This window comes from Melanostigma gelatinosum, assembly GCF_949748355.1.
Source record: "Melanostigma gelatinosum genome assembly, chromosome: 12".
Taxonomy (NCBI): Eukaryota; Metazoa; Chordata; class Actinopteri; order Perciformes; family Zoarcidae; genus Melanostigma; species Melanostigma gelatinosum.
In genome coordinates, this window is record NC_136645.1 from 6,059,699 (window position 1) to 6,083,923 (window position 24,225).

The window sequence follows — 24,225 nt, forward strand, 5'->3', positions numbered from 1 at the left end:
AACAGCATTTGGTGTGCCTGGAAGCCAATCCACCGTGTAGAACTCATGACAGCCGCTTTGGGCAGAATCCAGCCAAGACTATAAAAACGGCAAAGAAACCTAAATCTGCTTCATCGAAAGGAAAGTGTGGAGCCTGGAGTCACCCTCATATCTAAAGTTGTTCTCCCTAGTTGTGTTTTAAATCAATCTTCAGAGAGACAGAGAATTGACACCAGCAGATTGAACATCTTGCTCTTGTGCAAACTGCCAACAGTACTTTCAGCTTTGCAGAGAATGATGAGTCACCACAAAGAAGAAACACAATCACCCCCACACACACTCCTTCTCCACAACCACCTGTCCCACTACTGACCACTGCTTTCCATCAACACATGCTCACACCTCTCCCCCCCCCCCCCCCCTTCAATGGCAGCATGTGTTTGCTGTGCAAGCGCGACATCTCTGGCCAGGCTTTTATTTTTCCCTGTCATATTTTTTCAAAAAATGTTCACACTCACTTTATCACAACAAGTTCCCGCTGCTAAGAAGTAAAGAATTGATCTTTCACTGAACACAAAGACAAGGCGAAAACGACATGAAGGGCTTTAGTGCGGGTATCGGTTAAAGAGTTTACAATGGAATGACCTGTACTGTGCTGAGTCATGAGCTTATTGCAACACTCTGCCTTTTCAAAACCACTTTTCCTCCCTTTCCTTCCATTGAACCGTTCTTACAGTCCGTGTTCCTGTGATATGCCCGGGAGTTAGCTTAGAGCTGTCTGAAAAAAAAACGTTAAAAAAAAAAACCAGCTTCTAATGTTTTTTCCTCTCATTTTTTGTCTTTGTTCGGTATCTGACTTTAGAACAGTAAACACACAGATTGTAGCACTATAGGAATAATGCAGACTAGATTATTTATAGACGTTCAGAGTGCGAACACCACTGTGTCTTTCCTGCAGCGCACGGTGCAGCACAATGTCTATATTTTATGCCGTATGGAGAGGAATATTAAATCACTAGTTACAAACTATAATGCTCCGACTGCTTAAGGAGCTGGAGATATAAGGAAATAACGCTTGCTTTGGTTTTATTGGTCACCACTTTGTTTTGGTGGCACTATATTGATGCAATGGAAGGATGGATGGACACACTACTAATACAACACCGTAAGTATTTTGCCAGTTAAATAGTGCATGTACATAAAGGGCTGTGTTTTTGAAAGATGGTGGGTTATAATAACATGCTTTGAGGATTAGCTGCAGGCTAATGAAGCTAGACTACAGTAGACTAATATGCCTCTTGGATTAGCTGGCGAAGGCTTAGCTCTCATACATAAAACATGATGGACACTGCAGGAGGGAGACCAGCCACCACACTGATCATGTCACAGTGATGAGCGACAAACACCGACAGGCATGCAAGCGCACGCACACACTCTCTCTCACTCGGCTTTCAAACAGAAAGCCTGACTGTGGCAGCAGAAACGTCCTTCGCTCAGTCACTATGTCACTATCTAACCATATCCAATGCACACATGGGGAAGAGTCACTCATTTATATATAAAAAAAAAAAAAAGACATTTACATAGTGAGGAGGAGAGAGTGATGATGGAGAATAAATGAGAAATGGAGAGTGGGAAGATGAAGACTGAGAGAAAGAGAGAGATGCAGCTTTGATTCCAACACTTCTCACTCCAGGCACGCAACGCTGAGCTGCCTCCTCTTCTCACCACCCCCCCCCCCCCCCCCCCATCCCCCCTACCCCGACTCTATATTGCTGTATTATTGATTCCAGCAGGATTCACAGCTCCTCTTCCATCCCACGGAGACATTTAGCCGGGCTGATAGAATGAGGCGTTGGTTAAAAGGAGAGCTTGGTGAACACAATGGGATTCGCTCATTCAATATGTTTTGTAAGAAAAGAGATGTGGTATTGGGCACGTGCCTTTATGTCCATGTGAGCAGCTCAATACAGTCTTCAAATTAGCTCTGCAGGTCTGTTAAACTCACATACCATCACAAAAATATTGATCTGCCTCATCCTCCCAGGGCTGTTCCAACATTTCCTCTGGAAATGAAATCCCCGACATCCTCAATTCAAACTTAGAAAAATATATACTGAAGAATATGTTTTTTAAAGAGCATTATGAGGCAGAGATACAAAAACCTAAATGATTTGGAGGTCTGCATCCTGCTCTATTGTCTTAAGCTAGCTGTGGGCTGAATGGAGGTCTGCTGACAATTGAGATAATATTCTGCTGATCCATCAGTTTGGTAGATGACGGGGACACACACACACACACACTAAAATAAATCGTGCATGTGCTCTTACAGTAGGAAGGTGTGTAAGTTTGTGTTAAAGTGGTGACAAGATTACAAGGCTGATGTGTTTCTGTCACACAGGAGCCCTGTCTGTTAAACTAGCCCTCCCCAACACACACACACACACACACACACACACACACACACACACACACACACACACACACACACACACACACACACACACACACACACACACCTCCCTACAACTCCTTCACATCCATCCACCCAAGCACAACTTCCGCAGTGGCACAGATTTAATAGGGGACTAATTGTACTGCCAGTGTGTGTGCGCGCGTGTGTGTGTATGTGTGTGCGTGCAAATGATGCCTGAACCCTGAATCACACCCATTCTGCAGACATGGAGTGTTACCATAGAAACGAGGGGATGGGTTTATTCTCCCCATGCTAGTGAGTCTGACACACATGTACAAACATGCACACACACTCTCTCCCCTGGGTAAGGCACTGCGGACTTCCCTCCTGCTGAAAAACTGCAGCGATTATGAACTTGAAAAGGTTATTACCACCAACAATAGGAAGGAGTGTTCTTCCTCTTTCTCTCACATCTAACAAACACACACACACACACACACACACACACACACACAGAGAAACAACTAAACACCTGATATCACTCTACAGGCCCATGAACCGAATCACTGCAAGGGAAGCTTGTCCTGCTGTTCAGCACTATAAAAGACCCATAAGAACACAAAGGGGGATTTGCGCACTGCGGTTCAATATCCCTCCAGTCGCCTATTCAGACAGACTAAAGGCTTCCTTCTGATACTCTTTATTTTATCTGAGGAAAACAAAAATGATCTTAGTGGTGGTCGTCTATGGATGTGAGCTGGACGTTTTAATCAACAAGGGAAACTCATAATGTGTACAAAGCTACTACTTTGGATTTCTTTCAATCTAGAGTTTGTAATAATGTGTGCAAATAAGGTTAGAACCATTTTCTTTAAAAGAGAAGCCTGAATGACAATGTCAAACATCCTCAAATGTTTTACTTTGCCCTGCAGAAAGACAGAAGTGCTCTGAACTCAAAAAACTGAATAATGGAGAATTAAGAATGACCCTGTAAAAGTAATGATATTAGTCATCACGCAGTTCCTGGCTATGTGCAAATGTGATGAATAAAGAAGTGAAATAAAGCTAATTGTTGAACTACTAATGAATTAAATGTGACCTGACAACAGTTGCTCTTGGCTCAACAGTGGACTCCAGTGAAAAGGACAGCAGCCGGGGTCTCCTGTGGGCCAGATGGACGGATCATCTCTTACACGAGGAGGAGGAGAGAACGAGCCATTAGTACCCGGTTCCTTTTGTTCTCCGCTGTTATCTATCGGCTAGAGTGCTTTTTACAACAAACCCCTGAGGCTGAACGAGTGGACGGGTTGATCCTGCTGCTCGTCTCAAAAGGTGGAGGCAGGTGGGCTGGGGAAGCCCAACCCCTCCACCCTCTCCAAAACATTCAGACTACTTCAATTTTTTTGAATTCTAAGGCTGGATGTATTCTATTTTTTGGACATGCTCTTGTTCAGTGATGGAAAACAAGAACACAGCTTCCAGCTTCCCCTTAATAAAGCAACTCTGCTAGTGCCTAAAAAAAAAAAAAACCCCGCTTTCAGCATATGGGAACCTACTCTACATCATAACTGCTGCAAAGTCCCCTTCACATGTTCTCTAGCTCACTCGGCACATGGACGGACAGACTAGGTGCTTGCAGAAATGTACGCACACGCCGTGTTATTTTGGTAAGCCAACATTGGGTTCCCCCGCGAGGCTGTGGTTATATGATGTGACTGGTGAGTGGTTCTGGCTGTAAACGGGAACGCCACTCGACATGAAGGCCTTGAAAGCTCAAAAACAGTGAGGATGTCTGTGTACAAATATGTCTCAGAAGAAGTGAGTGTTTGTCTGCAGTAAGCGGCCAACAAGACCGCCGACTGCAATAAATTACATTTAATAACAAGAATACTTCCCTTGTTTTAAAATTGGAAAAGTACTCGCAGGGCTCGACAGTATGCGTTGCCAGGTTGCCTTTGGGCTCCATGTTGAGAAATTGGCAACACATTTTTGGACTTTGGTTGCATTCAGTGGCAACCCCGTTTTAACTTGTGAAGATAATGAAGGCAAACAGCAGAACGTGCACCCAAGTCTCTTCAGCTGCATTTGATTTAGCTGTCTCAGCAGAATCAAGACAGATTGGAGGTCATCTCTGAAAGCAGAGATGATGGACAAGCTGATGTTGGCGTCACTTGAAGGACCCACAATCCACCACTTCAATGCTGAAGGGCCAATAGATCTGTGGTGGGAAACGGCACAAAGATTTAGAAAACTAAAATAAGAAAGCGAGACAACGGCCGAACAAGAGGCCAGTGACTTGCTGAAATGGAGAACAGCGCTGCAAAATGAAGCATATGGCTAAAGAATAGTCAGAAATGTGTTTACATTCGTCGTCATTTTCTTAAGTGATCCAGCATTTTTTCTTATTTAGCTGCCAAACTTTACAAATACTTAATCCAAGCACCTGTACGGTTTTAGGAACAGAACCAAACACAACGGGTTCAAAGCTTTAACTTCATTTATAATATTTATTCAAGGTTTACTTCAGAACTATACTCCCTAACTCTACTCCTTTAAGAAATGTCTGACAGCCAGTGTGATTGTTCAAAAACCTAGCTAGCTAGCTAGCTAGCTGCTACGCCATGGTCAACAGGACATTCAGACGAGCTAGCGTGCGAGTCTGCATGACAACACACATTGACCTGCAGCGACAGGCATATGCCCGAATAAACCGATTTGCCCATGAGTGATGCTGAGAGGAGCAGCAAGACAAGAAGTCAATAGGGAATTCCAGACAAACAAAACAAACCGATATTAAAACATATTTACATATTTGTTTGTTTTGACTGGGTTCAGGTTGAAGGCAATACAAATAACTGCTGGCTTGAGCCAAAAGCTGTAATAACAAGGATGAAAAAAGAATGTTCTTTTTTTATATTGAGTCAAAACCAAACAACCACACAGAATGTTGCAGCAGATTTTGTGTGTGTGTGTGTGTGCACGTAAACGAGGGTAAAAGAGTGTACTTTGTGTGGCTGTGTTTCAGCTTCACTCTGGCCCAGCAACAGAGCATCTTTGTGAGGCTTTCGTGAAGAAGGAAAAAACCCAAACCAGGCAACAGTCGAGTACGCTGGATTCGTCTTCACCTTAAGAAATACTTAACTGACTTATACGTTCTCAGGCTGGTTTCAACTTGGCCTACGAATGATAACTCATGAAACACATCAAGAGGGCCAGATAACTTACCCTTTATTACCTATTTTGAGAGCCTTGCCAAAGAACCTTGCAACGCCTCGGGGCCCGGCCCGCTCAGCATGAATGGTGCCCTCTGTCACTCTTTAAACCGTCAAAACAGAGCTCCCGGCCTTACGTTTACGCCACCCCCCAAACCAAAGCAGTGGCATGTAGAGGACAGAACTGCGCTTATTTCCAAAAGTAACGTCTTTAGATGGGAGCAGAGAAAGATGTTGCTTTTAACTTCCCAACAGGGCTCAATAGACTGCAATAAAACTAATCAAGATTACATAACATTCAAGGGAGCTTGAATATTCTTATAAAACAAAAATGTAAAGCACCCACATTTTTCCAACTGGAAAAAGGTTTTGCCATCCCACCAATTTGAATGCGTAGTTTTGACATTGAATGGCACCAGATGCTCTCCGAGCCTGGTTTTCATAAACCAGGACAAAGGGATTCACTAAGCAAGCTTTGAGAGAAGAGAGTAAAAGAGAGTAAAAAAGGACTTTAGTTCAGCTGGCTGAAGCTCCGTATTACACCCCGCTTAAGAATGCCAAACCAAGGCCACAAAATGAAAAAGGAGGCCTAGTATATTTGGACTGACCACCAGAAAAATGAAACCTTCGGTTGACTCTGCTGTACAGAAATGACCAAGCATCCGGAAAAGTTAATATCCCACTCAGGAAACGGAAATACGATAATTGCTAACATGCACATTTACCCTCACTTACAGTTAGGAAATATCTTACTACAATCAACATGGCTGCTAATGTGCAACATTAAAAATGCATGGTACTTTCATTAAGACAAGCACACACATGCTTACAGCTGTTCAGCATTAATCTGTTCACCAGATTCTGAAGCCTGTCTAGACATTGACCTCCTCCTACACAATCTACTGCACCAGAAACACAACACAGACTTTGATCGCAGACACACACTCTAGCTCAGCCCCAGAGAGCTATGAAATGAAAACCATTATTATTGAAATTCTTGTCTTGCGTCAATTCACATTTCACAACCTCTGCACAAAGTCTATCTTCATGGGATTCCCATGTGGAAAACGACACACGCACACACAAACACTGCTAGGATTACATCTCAGAAGTCAAGGGGCAGGGAGAAGGAGTGAGAAAATAGTGAAGGTAAAGGGGGGAGGACAGGGACAAAGGGAAGTCCCAGAAAACTGTCCTCAACAGTCTACCGCCGATGGTTCAGGAAAGTTCATGAATTAGTCATCTCTTGATACCAGCAGAGCCTCAGGGAGGGAAGAAAGAGAGGAAGACTTTATTGAATCGGAGCCCTTGCTGACCCGCCAGACGCTCTAAATGAAATAGAGCTTTTATAAAAGAGACAACATATCTATGGACACCACTTCTAACCGGTAGCCTCCGGGTTAGACAATCGACTTTATGCGAGTGAATTCAGCCACCGTTGACGCATTACTTTCAGGTTTGTCCACTTTTGGTCCATGAAGAAAACACATAATGACCATTTGCTCTGTTGACTTACAGCGATATCCTTACCTAGAGTGGTTTCTAACCGATTCTGGGACAATCTAATTAAAAAGGGTCTCAAGCGAGATCAATTTATTGAATGAGAGGAAGCAACCAACCATACAAGGCTTCCACTCACTCCATGTCCTCTGTCAAAGTGCTGAGTAGTACAATAAACTGAGAACCTGCCAAGTCCATTAGCCTAGGACCTGAGTAGTCCCGTCTTCGTCCATATGGTTCTGGAAATCGTAACCGACAGAACAACCACAGGAAAAGGAGACTACTACAAACCATACATCAAAGACAATTTTCCTCCTCATTACCCCCAAGAACTGGCTCCTTTTGATTCTAAAGCAGAAACTGTGTGTGAGTGGGTACAGCGTTTCCCACAGGATTTTGAGAGACTGTGGTGGGTGGACCTCAGAACCTCTGGGGGGGGGTGTCCTGGGGCACGCTAACCTGAAAGGAAATCTTTTAAAACCAAATGCATGAATCTGCTGCACTTTGACGGCAAGATTAAGATTCTATAAAGAACGTTGTACTCTTGTGAAAGATGTTGGTCTCTGGCAGCGGTGGTGTACTCAAGTAGTGTACTTAAGTGCAATTTTGAGGTACTTTACTTGGGCGTTTCCATTTCATGTAACCTTATATTTCCCCACACAAATGAGTGCACTTCTGCTACATACTCCTCATGGTTGTCTCTCGTCGACGGACCAGACAACAATTAGAGGAAGGACCGGCTGTACTCGTACTCCTACTTCGTGTTCTTGCATTTTTAAGCCGTCTTCTGAGCATTAATAATCTGAGTCAGTCTCTTTACTCTGATTAAATACACACTATCCAGCCTCTTGACACTTTTAGTTGATTAGCAGCTGCAACGATCGCAGCAGTAAAATAAGAACAAATTAATGTCTACTACTTGTAAATCAAAGAGAGGGAGTTAAAAAGGAACTGCACAAAATAACTGAGAAAACTCGAGGAGCAAACAATCAAGAGGGTCTCATGACTTTCTCTGTCATCCAACCTCAAACTCTTAGGCGTGAAACACTGATATCCCCATGTGAACAAGCCACTGATTATTTTTCTAAGAACCACATTGTGATACAGTCTGACTTTAGTCAAAATTACGGTGTAAATATCAATTCCGTGGGTTGTTAAGGCCCTGAACGGCCATAAAGGGGGCAGAAAAACACACAGCAAGGAGGGCATTAGTCATCTGTGTCGGGAATACTTAGCCCGTAGGTGGTCTATGTGAGGCAGAGCCTGCAGACACAAGTGGCTGAACAATAGTGTGACCAGGAGGTCAACAGAGCGATGCAGCAACAAACGGAGAAGATTAATGAAACACCACAGACGAACAAGTGTTTCCTTGTTGCCTTACAATGTCCTCCAAAGCAAAAACAACTCTGAATAGAATGGGTTAAATGCCCTCAAAACATGCAAACACTGCACTTCTTGCCCTGCATTTAGATCTCCAAAACAGCACCCGTTTACTCACAAATGCTAAGTTGAGATATCGGGCCGATACCGACTCAAATAGTTGGATCGGGTATCCTGACAATGGGCCGATCTGGTGTTGGATACCATCATTTTAATAAATAACAATTCAGCACATTTATATCCATGTATTTGTTTGTTACATTTTGCTTTACAAAGTAAGGGAAACCATGTTTAATCACGCCTGATGCCTGATACATAAATGAATAAGCTGAATGCCTCACTGAGTGGAAGTGACGGAGATCATTCTTTCTGGTATCTGACCGGTATCGACAGTTACCCAAAGCTGTATCGGGACTGAAAAAGTCACATCAGGAATATATACTCCTTAACGAACCCATTTTTCACAAAGAGATGAGAATCCTCACTTTGAATTGAACAATTTGGCCAAATGGACAGAAGCCGACTCAACTTTTAGATAAAACAATGATTTGATTCAGTAAAACTTAAAAAAGGAATAAAAAAAAAATATATATGAAACTAAAGGTAAATAGATTTTGCAATGTTTTTACAAAGTTTACAATGTACACATTCTGTCATTGGCAAAAAAATTATTATTTCATATTTTCAGTAATAGTTTCCTTTTTGACAGAAAAGGTGGGAAGTATTACAGTAAAATGCTGGATTCAGGATGAAAATGTGAGTACCTCCTGTCGGTAAGTGAGTCACGAAGATGCTCTTTATGTCTTCAACCCTTCCCGTCATCTCATCATCCACCGACCCGGCTGGTCACTACTTAACTCCTGCAGCTACTAACACCGATAATAACACTGCTGTCCATTAGAGGCGGCCTAGTGGGGCTTTTGTCGGCTTATAACGTCAACGTCTACACAATAGGCTGATTGTTTAAATAAGACGGTGAGTGATGAACAGGATGTTTAAGACCAGGCAGACTAGACCTAACAAAGCAATTATCCAGCCACTGACACTCTTCACTTGACTTCTGGGGCTAAATGTAAGAAGGAACTTCAGACACAGAAACAGCAGATTAAAGAACTATCTAAACACATCAAAACAACAAGAACTATTTAGTCTTATTTAGTACCATCAATTTACAACAAAAAAAATAATTACAATGAACCAAAAGTGGGCCTTAATATACACACTGTCTCCATTTCATCCTGAATAATACTAAATTAGGTGACAAGTAAGTTCCCTGAGGATGTGGGTCACGGTCCGGAGTCTGAGGTGTCTGTCTGCGTGTCTGCTTGGACATAAACATTCCTAAACTTACTGCACTGTCGCAACAGCATGCTGGGTCACGCTCGATTCCTGTTCATGATAAACACGGTGGAAACGCTGTTGCAGCAATTTATTGAATCATATTATCTCTGGATTGTTTCAATCCGCTAAACTCACAGGTTTCACAATTGGATCAACATTTACACACAGTTAAGAACTGACACTGCATTTAAGCAATACTGTGTGACAGAAGATAGAAAAAAAAAAAAAAAGATTGTAACAGCAACTTGACATTTTGTTGTGTACCATGTTTGTTCCGATTTGTGTTGGTAACAGATCATGTGCTACCAAGCCCAGACGGTTTAGCCATTTCCAAGATTTGTAGGGTCCAGTTCGACGATTCAGGCCCTCAGGTCATAGTCAGACCTAGTGTATTGTATCTACATGAATTCATAATTATTCACAGTCTCAGCCGTAGAGAGTGAAATAGATTATAGCTTCGATTACATCGTCAACTTTTTGGCATCTAGCCACTGATATGGTCTGAAAACTCTTTAATCAACCGCTTAGCATGCTATGTGTGCGTACTGCAAAGTTGACTGTGGTTAAGAGATGGTCCAGGATTTGTGTCTATAGACATTTCCCCCCCGACTACTTGTATATCAATGCATTACTCCCTCCTGCATTTACAGCTTTCCACATGTGATCGTATCACCTCAAAAAAGTGTGAGGCTCATTTTCTGATATGTTATCAAGGAGCTCATCTTTCCTCCATCTTTAACTCCCCCTCACATCCTCCACCACTTTCTCTTTAAAGTCTGAATCATTTCCTTTTGGGACATTTTAAGATTAACTGTGGGGGACAGAGTTAACCAACTGTGCGAAGCAGGAAACACAGACAGAACATGAGATAAGACTTCACTACATGTGACTCGGTGTGCTTCTATCACCGTCACATCTCTCTCAATAAAGCTTCTACATCTGTCTTGCAACGCTGTGATAATGCTGCTTTGTGTAGTTTCATTCTCTTTCGAGGACACCTCAGACAAACTGAAGCTGATTTATCAGGTCATGAAATAAAAACAGAAAAGTTTTATAAAATAAAACAGTTCGCAACGTGAACACTGTTCAAGCAAAAAAGAGGAACAGGTGATATCTGACTCTGCAGCTTGTTCAGCAGAGAGAACTCACCTGATAGTAGCCTTTAATCTGCCTGATGAGAATAGAGAGGTTCTGGATGCGCAGCGTGGGGTCATTGTTCACCTTCTTGTTGGTCCTCTGCACCGTGGCCTTAGGATTTCTGTGGGGAGAAAAATGGCAGCGTGTGTCACTATGTTGGTCTATGAGATGGAACCAGTGTGTGTGTGTGTTTGGCTAAAATCATTAGCAGCACAGTGATAATGGACCCTTGTCCAAGTAGGGTCAGTGACACACGCATGTGAAAGAAAGCACAGACACATTCAAAGACCAATTCAAACATCTCTATGCGGCATTTAAATGTTCAGGCTACATTGTCAAAGCTACAACAGACCCTCTGTAGACTGCGCTTCAAACGACTGAGACAGATTTCATTAGCACGGTAAAGGGAGCATGTTTCTGTAATTCTGACCATTTCATCTGTCTGAATCAAAGAGAAGAAGTGTTCTTCTCGGTGCTCGCAGGATACAGAGCCCGTGTCTTTATCTGACTGTGTTGCCCAAGGGACATTAAAAGGAGCATGCACGACGACTGATGCTATCACGGGTGGCAACATGTTTTAGTGAGCCTCGGAGACATTCCACAAACTCACCTCCCCAGTCGCTGTTATCTAACAATCCACACTGCTATTTTGCATATCTATGGTGATTCCTTTAAAATACCAAACCTCATTTCATCTCAAAACCTTGTTAAACCACAGTTACCGGCATGTTAATTGGTGTAACTAGTTGATACAGAGAGGTGAGTTTCTGAGCTATTTGTGTCTGTCTCTTTGGATGCTTAACATGCCATCTGCCAGTCACATGGTCAGTACTCATCAGCAATCCATGCAGCTCATTTTTAATAATTTCTTTCTCGCCGATAGACGACCATCGTTAATCAATCATTAACTGGTAACCGACAACATCAGTGTTTTGCACGCAGGGGTGCTGTGGTTGAAGTGGCTAACAAGCCGCTCAGCAGCAGCAATAACCGATGCACCAGTGTGTTGTTGTGGATACATGCAGCCACTTTCCCAGTCGGCCTCCATCCAATCAATTCGTTTCGCTGCAAGGTTGTCAGCTGTGCGCCTGCCTGGCTTACTCTGTCAGCGTTTCCACCCGTTTATTGTGAGCCTGGCGTAACGTTAGCGAGTCTGGTCGAGAGAACAAGCGTGCGTGAGACGATGAGTATGAAGTTAGCAGTAGCGTTATAGCTGTGAACGTAGCGGTGCAGCGTGTGTACAGTTTGTAGGTGAATAAATGCTGTAAGTCCTCAAGATGTCAAAAGCATCTGTCGTCTACCATGCATCAAGCCCAAGAGGAAAAAGTAGTAAAATCTCCCCCACCCCCCTAAAACAACTACCCTGTAAATAATTCACAAGACATTTGCCTTGGGATTGTCTGGGAAAACAACGCTTCTCGTGTTCGTGATATTTGTAGAGCCTCACACCACCAGTACTGAAGGGCAGCTCTCTTTTTCATGATATGCACTTCAGACTTCAAAGCATAGATCCCATGACCTATATATGAGGGTCAACATGCTCCAAGTAGGGGGGAGGACAGTCCTGGCTGCTTGTGAACACATGCATGCATGCATGCAGTGTGTAACACATATGTAGTCATGCATGTGTGTGTGTGTGTGTGTGTGTGTGTGTGCATGCCTGCATCTGCGCTCTAGCACTCCAGAATAGCACGTCTGTATGGGTGCATGAAGCTCAATCCTGAAAAAACATTAAGACGGCATATACATCAGGATTTTGCTCTGTTTGAAGAGGTCAAAGGTGAAGGATTCTTTATCTTCCTCAAGGACGTTCAGCTCGGTGGATGCTTGGATCGGTGGATGTCACGGGGGACTTCTGGTTGAATGGCTCTTCCTAATGACTTTACCATGCTGCTGCTCTGTTTCTAAGACTGAAGACTGATTAAACATAGATGCATCTCATATGAAACCAAATCCTACAAACCTGTCTTGTACTCAGAAATATAAATATCCCAAGTTCCCAACAATCGTTTTCATAAAATTCACATGTTGATGACAAAGAGACAATGTGCTCATTGGAATATGTATTTAATGCTTGAGTAGCTTAACTCTTAAATAATATTCTCACATAATAATAAGCTAATTGTGCCACACAAAGAACAAGGGCAGAATGTCTTTCCCTTAAGTCAACCGGCTGCAGTGTGGATGTGTTAATTAGTCTTTTGATCAGCCTCCGCCCTGACTGACACACACACACACACACACACACCATCATGCTAATCAGAAGGACACAGGGTTCTTTTTAATACTGGTCTAAATGAACAGTCATGTGACCTCCCCCATCTCCCCCCTCCACACACACGCAGCCCCTTTGGAGGTCCATGGTAGGGGGTCTATTTAACCCGTTAATTAAGGAGCACAGGAGGCTGTAATCTTGTCAGGGCGAGGAGGGCGATGTGGTGAATGAAGTGCTTGCGTGCGTGTCAGAGAAAGAGATTGAAAGATAGAAAAACAGCAAAAAAAAGGGTTGCCCAGTCATATTTTCCTTCACCATCAGAGTCAGCCAAGAACATGGCGGCCACAACATTATAACCGTGACTACTACACACAGTACATCCCTTGTTTTTTTGGGCTCTGATGCCACAAATAGGAGCACGCGACAGGCCGACACCCCCTGTGGATCGGCAGCCGACTAAACACAGGGACTTAGAACGGTAACGGAGGTCAAACATCCCGCTTATTGCCTCCCTCCCTGTTCCTGCTGATACAGTAAACCTAAGGCTTTAAATAGAGAAACACATAAGGTAGGCAGAACGCCAACTAAACAGCCAGCGAGGCAGACAACTAGCGAGCCAGACGGCCAGACGGCCAGACGGCCAGACGGCCAGTCAATAAGCCGGTCCATCGGTGCTGTCGATGGGTACTGCAGCCTTATGTAGAGCCTAGGGCCACTGCGCTTTCTCCTCCCATCTCCTGCCTTTGATTGGCTGGGTAAGTTAGAGAGTAGTGTTAACCTATATATGACAGGCTACATCACAGTCAGCATGGGCAGCCAGGCACGCACACACACACACACACACACACACACACACAAAGTAGGCTAAATGCACACACACAAATAAAAAAATGCAGGCTTCATTTGGCCACGTGTTGGGGATAGAGCTTATGAGCTGTACTGTCCAAACACAGCAGGGGAGTGTGTATTTGGGACCGTGTGTGTGTGTGTGTGAGACACTGACACACACACACACACACACACACACACACATACACACGAAAGAAGAATCAGGGGGGTGAGCAGTTATTAGCAGCCGTGCTAATGTTAGCAGTCCAGTTCAGGGCAATTCTGTGGGTCTGTTTCTGTAACATCGTCATTCAAAATTAAAACTTGTCTGAGAGGAAGATGAGTAGTCATCCACTCACAACAAACTAGAACATGAAATCTAAAATGTCAAACTTACAACATTTTAACCAGTTTACCCTAATACCCCTCAGAACATGCACTTCACTCAAACACTACTAACTAAACAATCAAGAAGTCTCATTAATTAGTTGTTTGGGAAGTTTCCTAGTAGCTGATAATTCACATATTGAATGAGTTTATAGGATTTGGGGTTGAATTTCACGGAATACCTTAACAAATATTGCTATCCCACATCACTCTGTGACATGCACATGGCAGGAGTTGGCTAATTCATGAGAGCAATAAGTGATAAAGCTCTGTAAATCAAATGAGTACTCAGAATACAGCAAGATGACTTGGTTTGAACATTTACACGGCAGTTCCAATAATTGGAATTCAAATCTTGTTACCTGAGTGCATGTTAACACACTGACTGCCTTTCCAAATGGAAGCTTGAGAGTACAGTCGGCACAAACAGGCAACAAGCATAACCAGTACTTTTACGAACGCAATTAATCTCAAACTAGTGAAGAATGAAGCAACGACCTCAGAACATCAGATGTTACGACGGCACCATCCTTCTACTTCCATAGGAGGCGGTAATGCATGTTTAACATACAAAGTAAAAAAATACTGTGCTTGGAAAAAGCATGAACCATCAGTCTGCGATGGGAAGATATTACAAAACATAATTGCAGCCAGATTTGCCAATATTATACATTTTGCTGTGACGCAGAGTCGGACCCTGCATTATAGATGACCGCATCCCAGTTTGCCCCCCAGCCTTTTCCCATGAGAACAGAAGTGTATAAAAATCCCAGTGAGGACCTGACCATTGGTATGTGGCTCTCATCATCACCCTACTTCCTCGTCATGGACCCGTTTCTCTCCTGTCTTTGTCTTTTCTGCTTCCACGGGGCCTCTTCCCATTCCTCGGCTCTGCCGTTGTATCCATAGGGACTGCAGCTAAACTCCTTCCTGCCGAACTGGATGTGATCTGATGCATTGCTTTGTGCTGGACTACAATGAAATGCAATAAAAATGTCTCAAATAACAGGTAAAATTGCTTGTATCATAATGGCTTACGAAGTAAACCAAACAACACGGCCATGCCGCACTGACTTCTCTGCTGAGTTCCTCTTTTTTTAACAGAAGTGTTGTACTTGGTCACTGATTAATTCTACTGTGCTGGTAATTCTCAACGTTAAGCTGCTGTTAATCAACAACTCAACACTTCCTGCAGATGCTTCACAGCAAAAAGTCTTCCAGCGACCAGAAGGGATTTTGCCCCCTGAGCTACTGGTAACATGAAGCAGATGGAGGAAGTGTCGAGTTTGCATTAACAGCAAACGGCAGCAACAGCTAAATTAACTAATTTGGACGAGTATGATTAAATATAAAAGTCTCGGGTTAAATGGTAATATATGACATTACCTGAGAGATGGTGCAGCACAGAAACCCCAACTAATCCTGACAATGCATTGCTTTAAATGCCGATCCCACTAAAACCAGTCAGATTCTGAATTGCTAGGGCTGAGAAACCTGTGCTTAAAATCCTAAAATGGTCCACGTGGGGTTCAACGTGTCCTCGGTTGTGGAGTGCCTCACATTAACACAGCCTTGTTAAAAAGGGCTGTCCTCTCAAGGTCACAGCTGCTGCTGCTTCCTGTCTGACTTGATATACGTCCTCCTGCTAGACCGACACAGCGACGACGGCATGACACGAGCATGATTATGAGAGATGACAGATTGATGTGTGATTCCACACTCATTGATGAGGAGGGCAGGAGACCCCACAGTCCAGGAAGCAGCAGTGGGAGAATCGAACAGACCGACACCCCAGCAGCAGCTCTGCCTGCCTCTTTTCTCTAGTCCAGCTGGAATCCCAAATATGTCTGCTGTACCTAGCACCAGAGAAAGCAACAAAGGCTTCAACATGCTGCTCAAAGTAAACAGAGGAGGAAGAGGGGGAGAGAGAGGTGAGGCATGGACAGACAAGCAGACAGAGATGAAGGAAATGACTCCAGCAGGAGGAGCAGAGGGGGAAAGAAAGAAAGAAAGAGCAAAAGCTACAGCAGCAGTAGGTGCTGAGACATAACGAAAAAAAGAGGGATGACAGAAAGAGGGAGGTGTCACGACAGAGGGACGAGAGACAAACAAGATGAGTGTCACGGCAGTTTTCTAGAATCCAAGGTAATGTCTTCCAATGTCTCGTTTCATCCAGCGGTTATTTTACTGGCATGACGAAAAGAATTTGGAATCTGTTACATTTGAGAATCTGGAAGCAGCACATTTCTGCTAGAAAATTAACTTAATAGCTCTCATTAACTTATCAATTAATTGCTGCAGCTCCAATGGTATCAGATGAATACAAGGGAGAAAGGAGAGAGCGTGTGGGAGAGTTATTCAAAACGGCATATTGAAGATCCTTAATGAATTTCATTCATTATGATCAATTTCATTCATTATGATCAATCATGTCATTTTCTTGATTGGAGTCGGTCTAAAAGGGCAACATAAACAGGAGTTTGTTCAAGGTAGGATACTTTATGCACTAAAGTTTCCCCCTATGTTGAAGAAAAAGATGACTGTAATTCAGCCTGTATGTGACCATTTCTAGATTCTGCCTGTAAATAATAGACAAACATTGCCAGATGGTTGGTAACCTCAGAATATTCAGATAGAGCAACAAAGCCATAAAAAGCAGAGCATGAGCGGAATGTAGCCTCTATATGTTGGTACGACAATAAGCAGAGAATCAAATGATGCATCTGATGGTCTACAACGAAAGACCAACTGGGTCCAAACACTCGTCATTCAGCACCGAGACTCTTCTGCAGAGCTCATTGGTCGAGTGGTTTGTTTGTGCATGACGTGTCGAAAAGCCAATTCTGTCCTGAAAGGAAGGGATGACAAGCGTGGTGAGGACATCCTGTGACTATGAGCCGACAAAGAGAAATTACCGTAACGTGGCCTTGAGAGGAAAAAACGCTTTCAAATCTGCATTCAGTGTTCATCGATTCATATTCCCTGACTCACAGGTTTACTAGAAAGCAGAAGCAGAAAAAAAAATATATGTAAATGAAAAACTAGCAAAATAAAAATCAGTTTTCAGACTGATTTCCAGGGTCACGCAACTTTGCAGTGCAAGTTTAGATCTTTAAAAAGAACCGTGACAAATGATATGTAAAAATCAAGTAGGACTCTACTCTAATTTCTGCAATTATTAGTGCTACTACTGCTATTACGACTCTCATATGCATCATATCTGTCATATGGACTGACGATGTTGAGTTTTTCTTTTTCCGATGCCAGGGTCATACAGTATGTACATATTGTAAAGCCCTCCGTGTAAAATGTGTGATATTGGGCTGTGCAAATGAGATTCAATTTAATCAAATCTTTTTTATTTTGGTAAGTGTCTCTTAGTCCGTAGAGGCCCGTAGAGGCGAGACTGACGGGTTCACCGAACAGGCCAATGAGCCAGCACGGGTCTAAAACAGAGGATTCAACTGGACAGTTGTCACTCTGACAAAACTATAATTGGACCCCTCTTGAGCGGGAAAAACTAATTGGTTTGACAGCCCGGAGGAGGCAATCTAATTGGCCAGGTAATGTCAGTCACAAGAGGGCGGGGGGGGGGGGGGGGGGGGGGGGGGTGAGGTGCCATCTGGGTGTCAGCAAACCGTTAGATAATCCTGGGGTCTCTCTTCTTCTCCCTCCATGCTCTCCCATGCTGTTTCGATGACAACTGCTGCCAGCCTGTCTGCCATGTCGGCACTAAAGCCGCGCAGAGACGTGCACACAGCAACGCCGCAGCTTACACTACGACAGCTGACATCACCAGCAGAAATGTTAAACGCTCAAGTTTCTCCAGCCAGAGGACCGTTAGTGTGACTTTGTGAGAGAGAAAGAGGAAAAAGATTTTTAGGTAAATCAGTTGAACCATGTTAAACAACATACTAACGTGTTTATCCTCCACTCGGGAAGTCTTGTGTGTTTCTTAGCAGCAGAGACCATTTTATTAAATGGTGCTGAACTCCAATTGTTGTTTTTTTCAGTGTAAACAGTACTGACTGGAGGGAACAGCAGCGGAGCCTTTTTTTTAGCAGGAAATGATCAAACGCAAGCAGGGCAATGCCAACCAACATTCACTACGAAATATATCAAGCTGTCAAGAGCAGAGGGGGTGAGAAAAAACAGAGCGAGTAAGTGAGAGTGTGTTTGTAGGAAGCCAGAGACCTGGAATGAATACAATCCCGTTAATCATCGCCTACAGTCCCTCAAAGAAGTTGGAAAACTGTCCTGTGGTTGAGCTACTTTTAATGAGTGACGGTGAGAGAGAGATGATGAGAGGGAAGGAGGCATTTCTCAACACTCGTGTAATTCTTCCAGCCAGCATACAGCAAGAAATGTGAATAAACTTGAGGCCTGTTTCAACTACATTTCTGTCTTTTAATACTGAATTAAATCATGCACAGACACCAATATCGGGCTAGGAAAAGCAAGTTAGGAAAGCAATGTTTAAGTCAAGACTGATGTTGCCTTACATGCAAAAGAAGAAAGATCCCAATCACTTCCACACAGTGAGGAACACCTACAGGTTAACAACGCAATCCTGTTATGGGATCAGTACTCGGTATTGGCTGACACCCAAAGCCACCACGGTATCTTTATCGGGACGAAAAAAGTCAGATCGGTGCACCCCCAATAATAAGTTTTAAGAAAATCGAACAAAGCGCATGTCTTTGAGGAAGGCCATCATCTAAAACTCCTTGCAATTGTGGCTTAGATGCATGTATTTTAGCTTATTACAGTGTATTTCGGTTAGCTCAGCTTACTGGAGATGTCCACGTGGTGCTGGTAACAGTGGGAGAGGCAGACAAAAAGCAGTCTCGACAACGTAACGTCTGACCGACACTGTGGGCCTTTTGTGTGGGAGGGCGGCTGGGCAAGACGACTACCAACAGCTGCCTCAGTCCAAAAGAAAATGCACAGGAAAACAAAACACCCACAGATACACATACTCCCACGCAGACACAGAGAAGCCCCACAGAAAAGCACACACACAAATATAAACAGAGCTGGCAGTGACTGGCAATCCTCGCCATCCTGTCAGGCGATCACTAAGCCAGTCACAGTTCATTTCAGCTCCACGCTGGCTGCTCCGTACAGGAGCACGCCACACAAACTTCCCGTCCAGCTCATTCCACTTATTTGCAGACAGAAATCCTACCGAGTGCCTGTTGCCAACCATCTCGGTCTTGATATGTAGATCTGAGGCGTTGCCATGTGGCAAACCGCGGCTTGAATTTAGGTTTTTTTTGCATGTTGCCCTCTTGCTCTTTTTTTGTGCATCGTTGCTGCCGTGTTTAAGGTTTTCAACCATTTTGGAAATGTCATTTTCTGTCTCCCTCATGCTTCCAGCCCTTCCCCCTCGTATCCTTCCGGTTGCTTTCCCACTATACAATCTCCCAACGGGGGAAAATGCTCTAAAAATACTGATGACTTGTTAATCGTTTTCAAGAGGCCGTGTGTGGAAGAGGAAAGACGCCCTTGTCCAACTGAACCTGCAATGGCCTCCTTCAACACCTTTCTGATTTGAAGGATTCCTCTGAGGAGTAGAGACACAGCCTGGAGGACGACGAGTAGGAGGACACACGAGCATGGGAAAGAGAGGTCGAAGAGGTAGTTGAAACCTGAAGGTAGGCGGCTTAGCGGAGCGATGCAGCCCAGCGGCAGGAGGTCGAGGACAGAGGACGAGGGCCGAGCAGGAGGAAGAGGACACCAACCAGAGGCAGGAAAAGGCCACTCGGCGTTAATCAGCTCCTCATGCACAACACAGCTACAGCTTAACCCTTATAAAAACAATTCACTCTGAATACACTGAGGTAAACTCTGCACATGTAGGAACACAGACACACACTTGTGCAGAAGACAAGCGTCCCCTCACAGAGACAGTTCTGCAAATCAAACCTTGGAATACGAGCGACACTGAAGGCGACGCAAGACGTGCGGCTATGGAACTACATTATAATCTCTTCTGAGGTGAAAATCAATTCCACTGGGATCAGGCAGACAGGCGGAGTAAATGCTGACAGTGTAGAGTGTGGCATTAGTGGAAAATGTGATAAAAATTGCCCTGCAAGCAGGAAGTAGCAGCCCTAAACCAGACAAAGGAATGGAAAGCTGTCTGCTGCCATGCTATATGTTCGGAGGTGACTGGAAAATAAAGAGATCTTCCAAAGCATCCTGTGGAAATTGAGCCTGTTCCACAGCGAGGAGGCCTGACCACGTGTCCGGCTGCTTTGTACAGTCGACACGCTGCAACAATAAATCTACCAAAACTGGTTTACGATTAAAAGGAATTTAATCCCACTGATGCAAGTACGATTACAGTTACACAATGGAGTAAATTACTCTGAAGAAATATTACAATATTAACCCACTTTGGAAAAAACTACCTCTGGTCCCAGGACACAGCCGTCCCAGGCAACCACACGCTAATAAGAGGCAGAAAAACACTTCTATCTCCCGCCCTCATATCCCTTCGCAACTCCTCCCCTTCAGTCTATCTCAACTTCTATGAGCTAACTTCCCTGTGCACTTCTGTAAACGCCTGTCTTCATGACTCTCTTTCCCTGAGCTCCTCACACATTCAAAGACAGTCAGTTATTGCTTAATCCCTTCTATGATAATCCTTCAGGATAAACGTTAAACTTCTGCAACTTTGGCAAAAGCTTCATGTCTCAAATTCTACTTCTAGCTGCTTATCCTAAAACACTTTACGCTTATCTTACTATGCATTTCCAAAACACTTATGTTTATGACGAATTATGAATTCTTAATTATGAATTCTTAAACACTTTTATTATATCTACTAGACACACAGTTCTACGCTCAAATGTCTTACAATCCACTTCCCATTTACTTGAGTAACAACAAACATGTGTCCGTGCTGGCCTGCTACATGAATGAAGGATCTGCATCGCTGTGTAATCTGCATCCAGATGCTGCACTGCTTCCAGTGTCTGTCCGCTTACGGCTATACTATTTCTAGTTGTTAATCTGCAGCACAGCAGGAAACGTCAGCTCTGCAGCCTCCAGGAGCGATGCGTCTCCCAGAGTCAGCTGCAGATGACAGTCTGCTGCGACTGGAAAAAACACGCGTACACACACACACACACACACACACACAAGGCTACTGGAGGCTGTGGAGCTGCTTGCTGCACGGATGCTTGTGAGAGCAACCAGACACAGCTCCAAGGGATGCTCACAATAACTGTCTGCAAAGATTTTTTTGACAGCGTGACCCATGATTGCCCCCAATACAAGGTCCCGTTTGTGCGTAGCCTACATTCACTTCAGCAGACCAATTTCCAAGTGCTGGACAGAGGCTGGCGCTCTTGAAGAAATGCTTCATTTGGTCATGTGGGGATGGCCACACCGAAGGCCCCAGGGTGTCATTTGTTGTCTCTCGTCCACTCCCAAAGACCAAGCAAAAACGACATACATCTACTTATCTAACTATTAATAGTGACTCCTATATCATGCAGGTTTTTGAGGTGTGCACATCATGCATTTGAGATCCCAAGCAAAGGTCTGCATGCTCTTACATGACCAATCCTGGTGCAGGGGATGTTGGTCTGTAGCATTTCTGAATGTGTGTCAGATTACTTACATCTCGAGCATTATCTGGTTCAGGTAAATCCCATCCACTAATTCAATATATTCCGATAATTGGGTGCCATCGGTCAGAGTCGCCTGCCCGACTGTCTTCACCTGCAAAATAAATGGGACAACGCAAAGAGGTGTTAAGACAATCAATGAACACTTTCACAATAAAAGCACGGGGTGTTTAATGAGTGAGCTTAATACACATGTGAATAGTGAACGAGGGCGCTCACCCAGCAGACCAGAGGCGTGAGCATAAACTGCTCCAGCAAAGGCGTGAAAACCTCGCTTTCCATATTTCACCAGGGCGCCGTTTAAAAAAAAAAGAAAAAGTGCACTCCCGGAGAGAAATATGCGTTTGTTTTGACTCCACTCATGTAGTTGATTCAATTAAATCGACGCTCATTTTGGCCACTCAAAAAAGCGGCTCCGTGGTTTCTTGGAGAGGTATTCGGGGAGGTGGTGGGAGGAGAAAAAAAAGATATTAATCCACAATCTTCTCGACACGACACAGCTGTTTCAGATGCCAGCGGCTGGGCTGGGCTACCTCATTTGAAGGAGAATTAATGACATTGTTTTTGTTTCAGCCATTAGGGAAAGATGTTCTCTATTTGTAACATGCACTACCTGACCTGAGCCAGGTACTATGGCTTTATGCTGGCTCTGGAAGAAAAAAGGGTCTCACAGAGGCGAATTAACGTCAAGAGAAACATTCCTCCGACATGATTAAATGAAAGAAAATATCCAGTGCGGCGGGGGGAGAAAAACAAGTCCAGAATTTTAAGTTCCTGTTTTCAAAATCGTCTGTTTACTCCTCAAAAAAATTGGCTTTTGAAGCAGTTACTGGTCTCTCCTCCCTGTCTGACTCCGTTGAAATGCAGCATACGAATGAAAGGAGGGAGGCGAGAGGATGACTGGAGGACACTCAGTACCGCCCCTCTCCTCTGCATCTCCCTCCGCCCCTTCTGCTCTAAAAGAAAAATAGGGCATCGATGAAAGTATCAATTTCCATAAAGATTTCGTCTGTTCGTCAAAAAAATAAAATTGTGAGTCATCTATTAGATGTATTTGAAGAGCAGTGTTGGACAGACGTGTTTTTAGTGAATGATGCAGACATAAATGGACAGGGAATAGGTTTAAGTGCAGCTGCAATGTATATGCAATGGTATGCTAAACATTTTTCTGCTTGTTTTATTTCTGTGCAAGTAGAAAACACCGGGGATCCATGCATACCTTTTGTCTGCATTTACAGCATGCAGTAGGTTACGTTAAAGCAGCAAGCAAGACGTCTACTGACACCTAGTGGACAATGAACAAAGAGACTACTGTAAAATGTAAATTATGCCCTGAGCTTTATAGTAAAACCATTGTCCAGTCAAATAAAAAACGCACATGATGCATTCCCCTTTTGTGGGAAATGCATCACATGGCATTTTGCAGAATAGAGGGACAGTCTCAACAGTGTATAATGCAGGATTAAATACTCGAGGAAACTATGAGTAACCTGGGACACACAGTGAAATGACACGAGAGCTGAAACGATTAGCCGATTAATCGAACAGAAAATCTAGTTTCAACTATTTTGATAATTGCCCGATTTGATAATTCCCTAAAAAAAATGCAAATATAACTTATTTCCAGTTTCAGATTTGTTGATTTTTCTGTTATATTGTAAATTGAATAATGATATATTATGATTGTGTATCAAAGCTCTTGCAGAATGCGCTGATTACATCAGCAACCAGTTATTTTAAACACAGTATTTCTTATCGCTGTATCAGCAGCAAGGTAATGAGTGAATCATATACCACAGTCATTGCCTATTCAGGAGACACCTCATCAACAATTGATGAATGACTCTGTCGGTGTGACGAGGGAGCAGGGGCCGTGTGACCAAATAGCCAATGAAAACACAATCACTGATTTGGGAGCTGGGGACCTGGGTCACCTCTCGGGAACAAATAGATTATTGTATGTTCCCCTAAAACTTATAATAAGCACATTCCAGCAGCAGCTCTCCTGGATAAGCAGAGGCTCTCATTTGCATTTAGAGTAACGGTTGTTGTGGTTGGTGCTTCAGCTTGAGGCTGTACAGTATATGAGATCCTGACTAGACCTGTTGTCTCTTGTTTTCTGTAGAACGTGTTTGACTTGAGGGTTGTAAGCTCAGGGAGTTCACATCGGGAGGTTACAGCATGCCAATG

At 43.7% G+C, this 24,225-nt stretch overlaps 1 protein-coding gene across 5 annotated transcripts in view; it reads right to left on the reverse strand.

The window, feature by feature from the left end:
• The window catches only part of ccdc88ab (coiled-coil domain containing 88Ab), a 57,552-nt gene extending 34,679 nt beyond the window's left edge, over window positions 1-22,873 (reverse strand). For all 5 annotated transcript variants that reach the window (XM_079280369.1, XM_079280370.1, XM_079280372.1 and 2 more), the window contains exons 1-3: window positions 22,255-22,873; window positions 22,029-22,129; window positions 10,978-11,086 (exon numbers count right to left, since the gene is read on the reverse strand). In XM_079280369.1, coding sequence (XP_079136495.1) covers window positions 10,978-11,086; window positions 22,029-22,129; window positions 22,255-22,317 — 273 coding nt within the window. In that variant the 5' untranslated portion in view covers window positions 22,318-22,873. The remainder of the gene's footprint in view (window positions 1-10,977; window positions 11,087-22,028; window positions 22,130-22,254) is intronic.
• Between the last annotated feature and the right edge of the window lie 1,352 nt (window positions 22,874-24,225).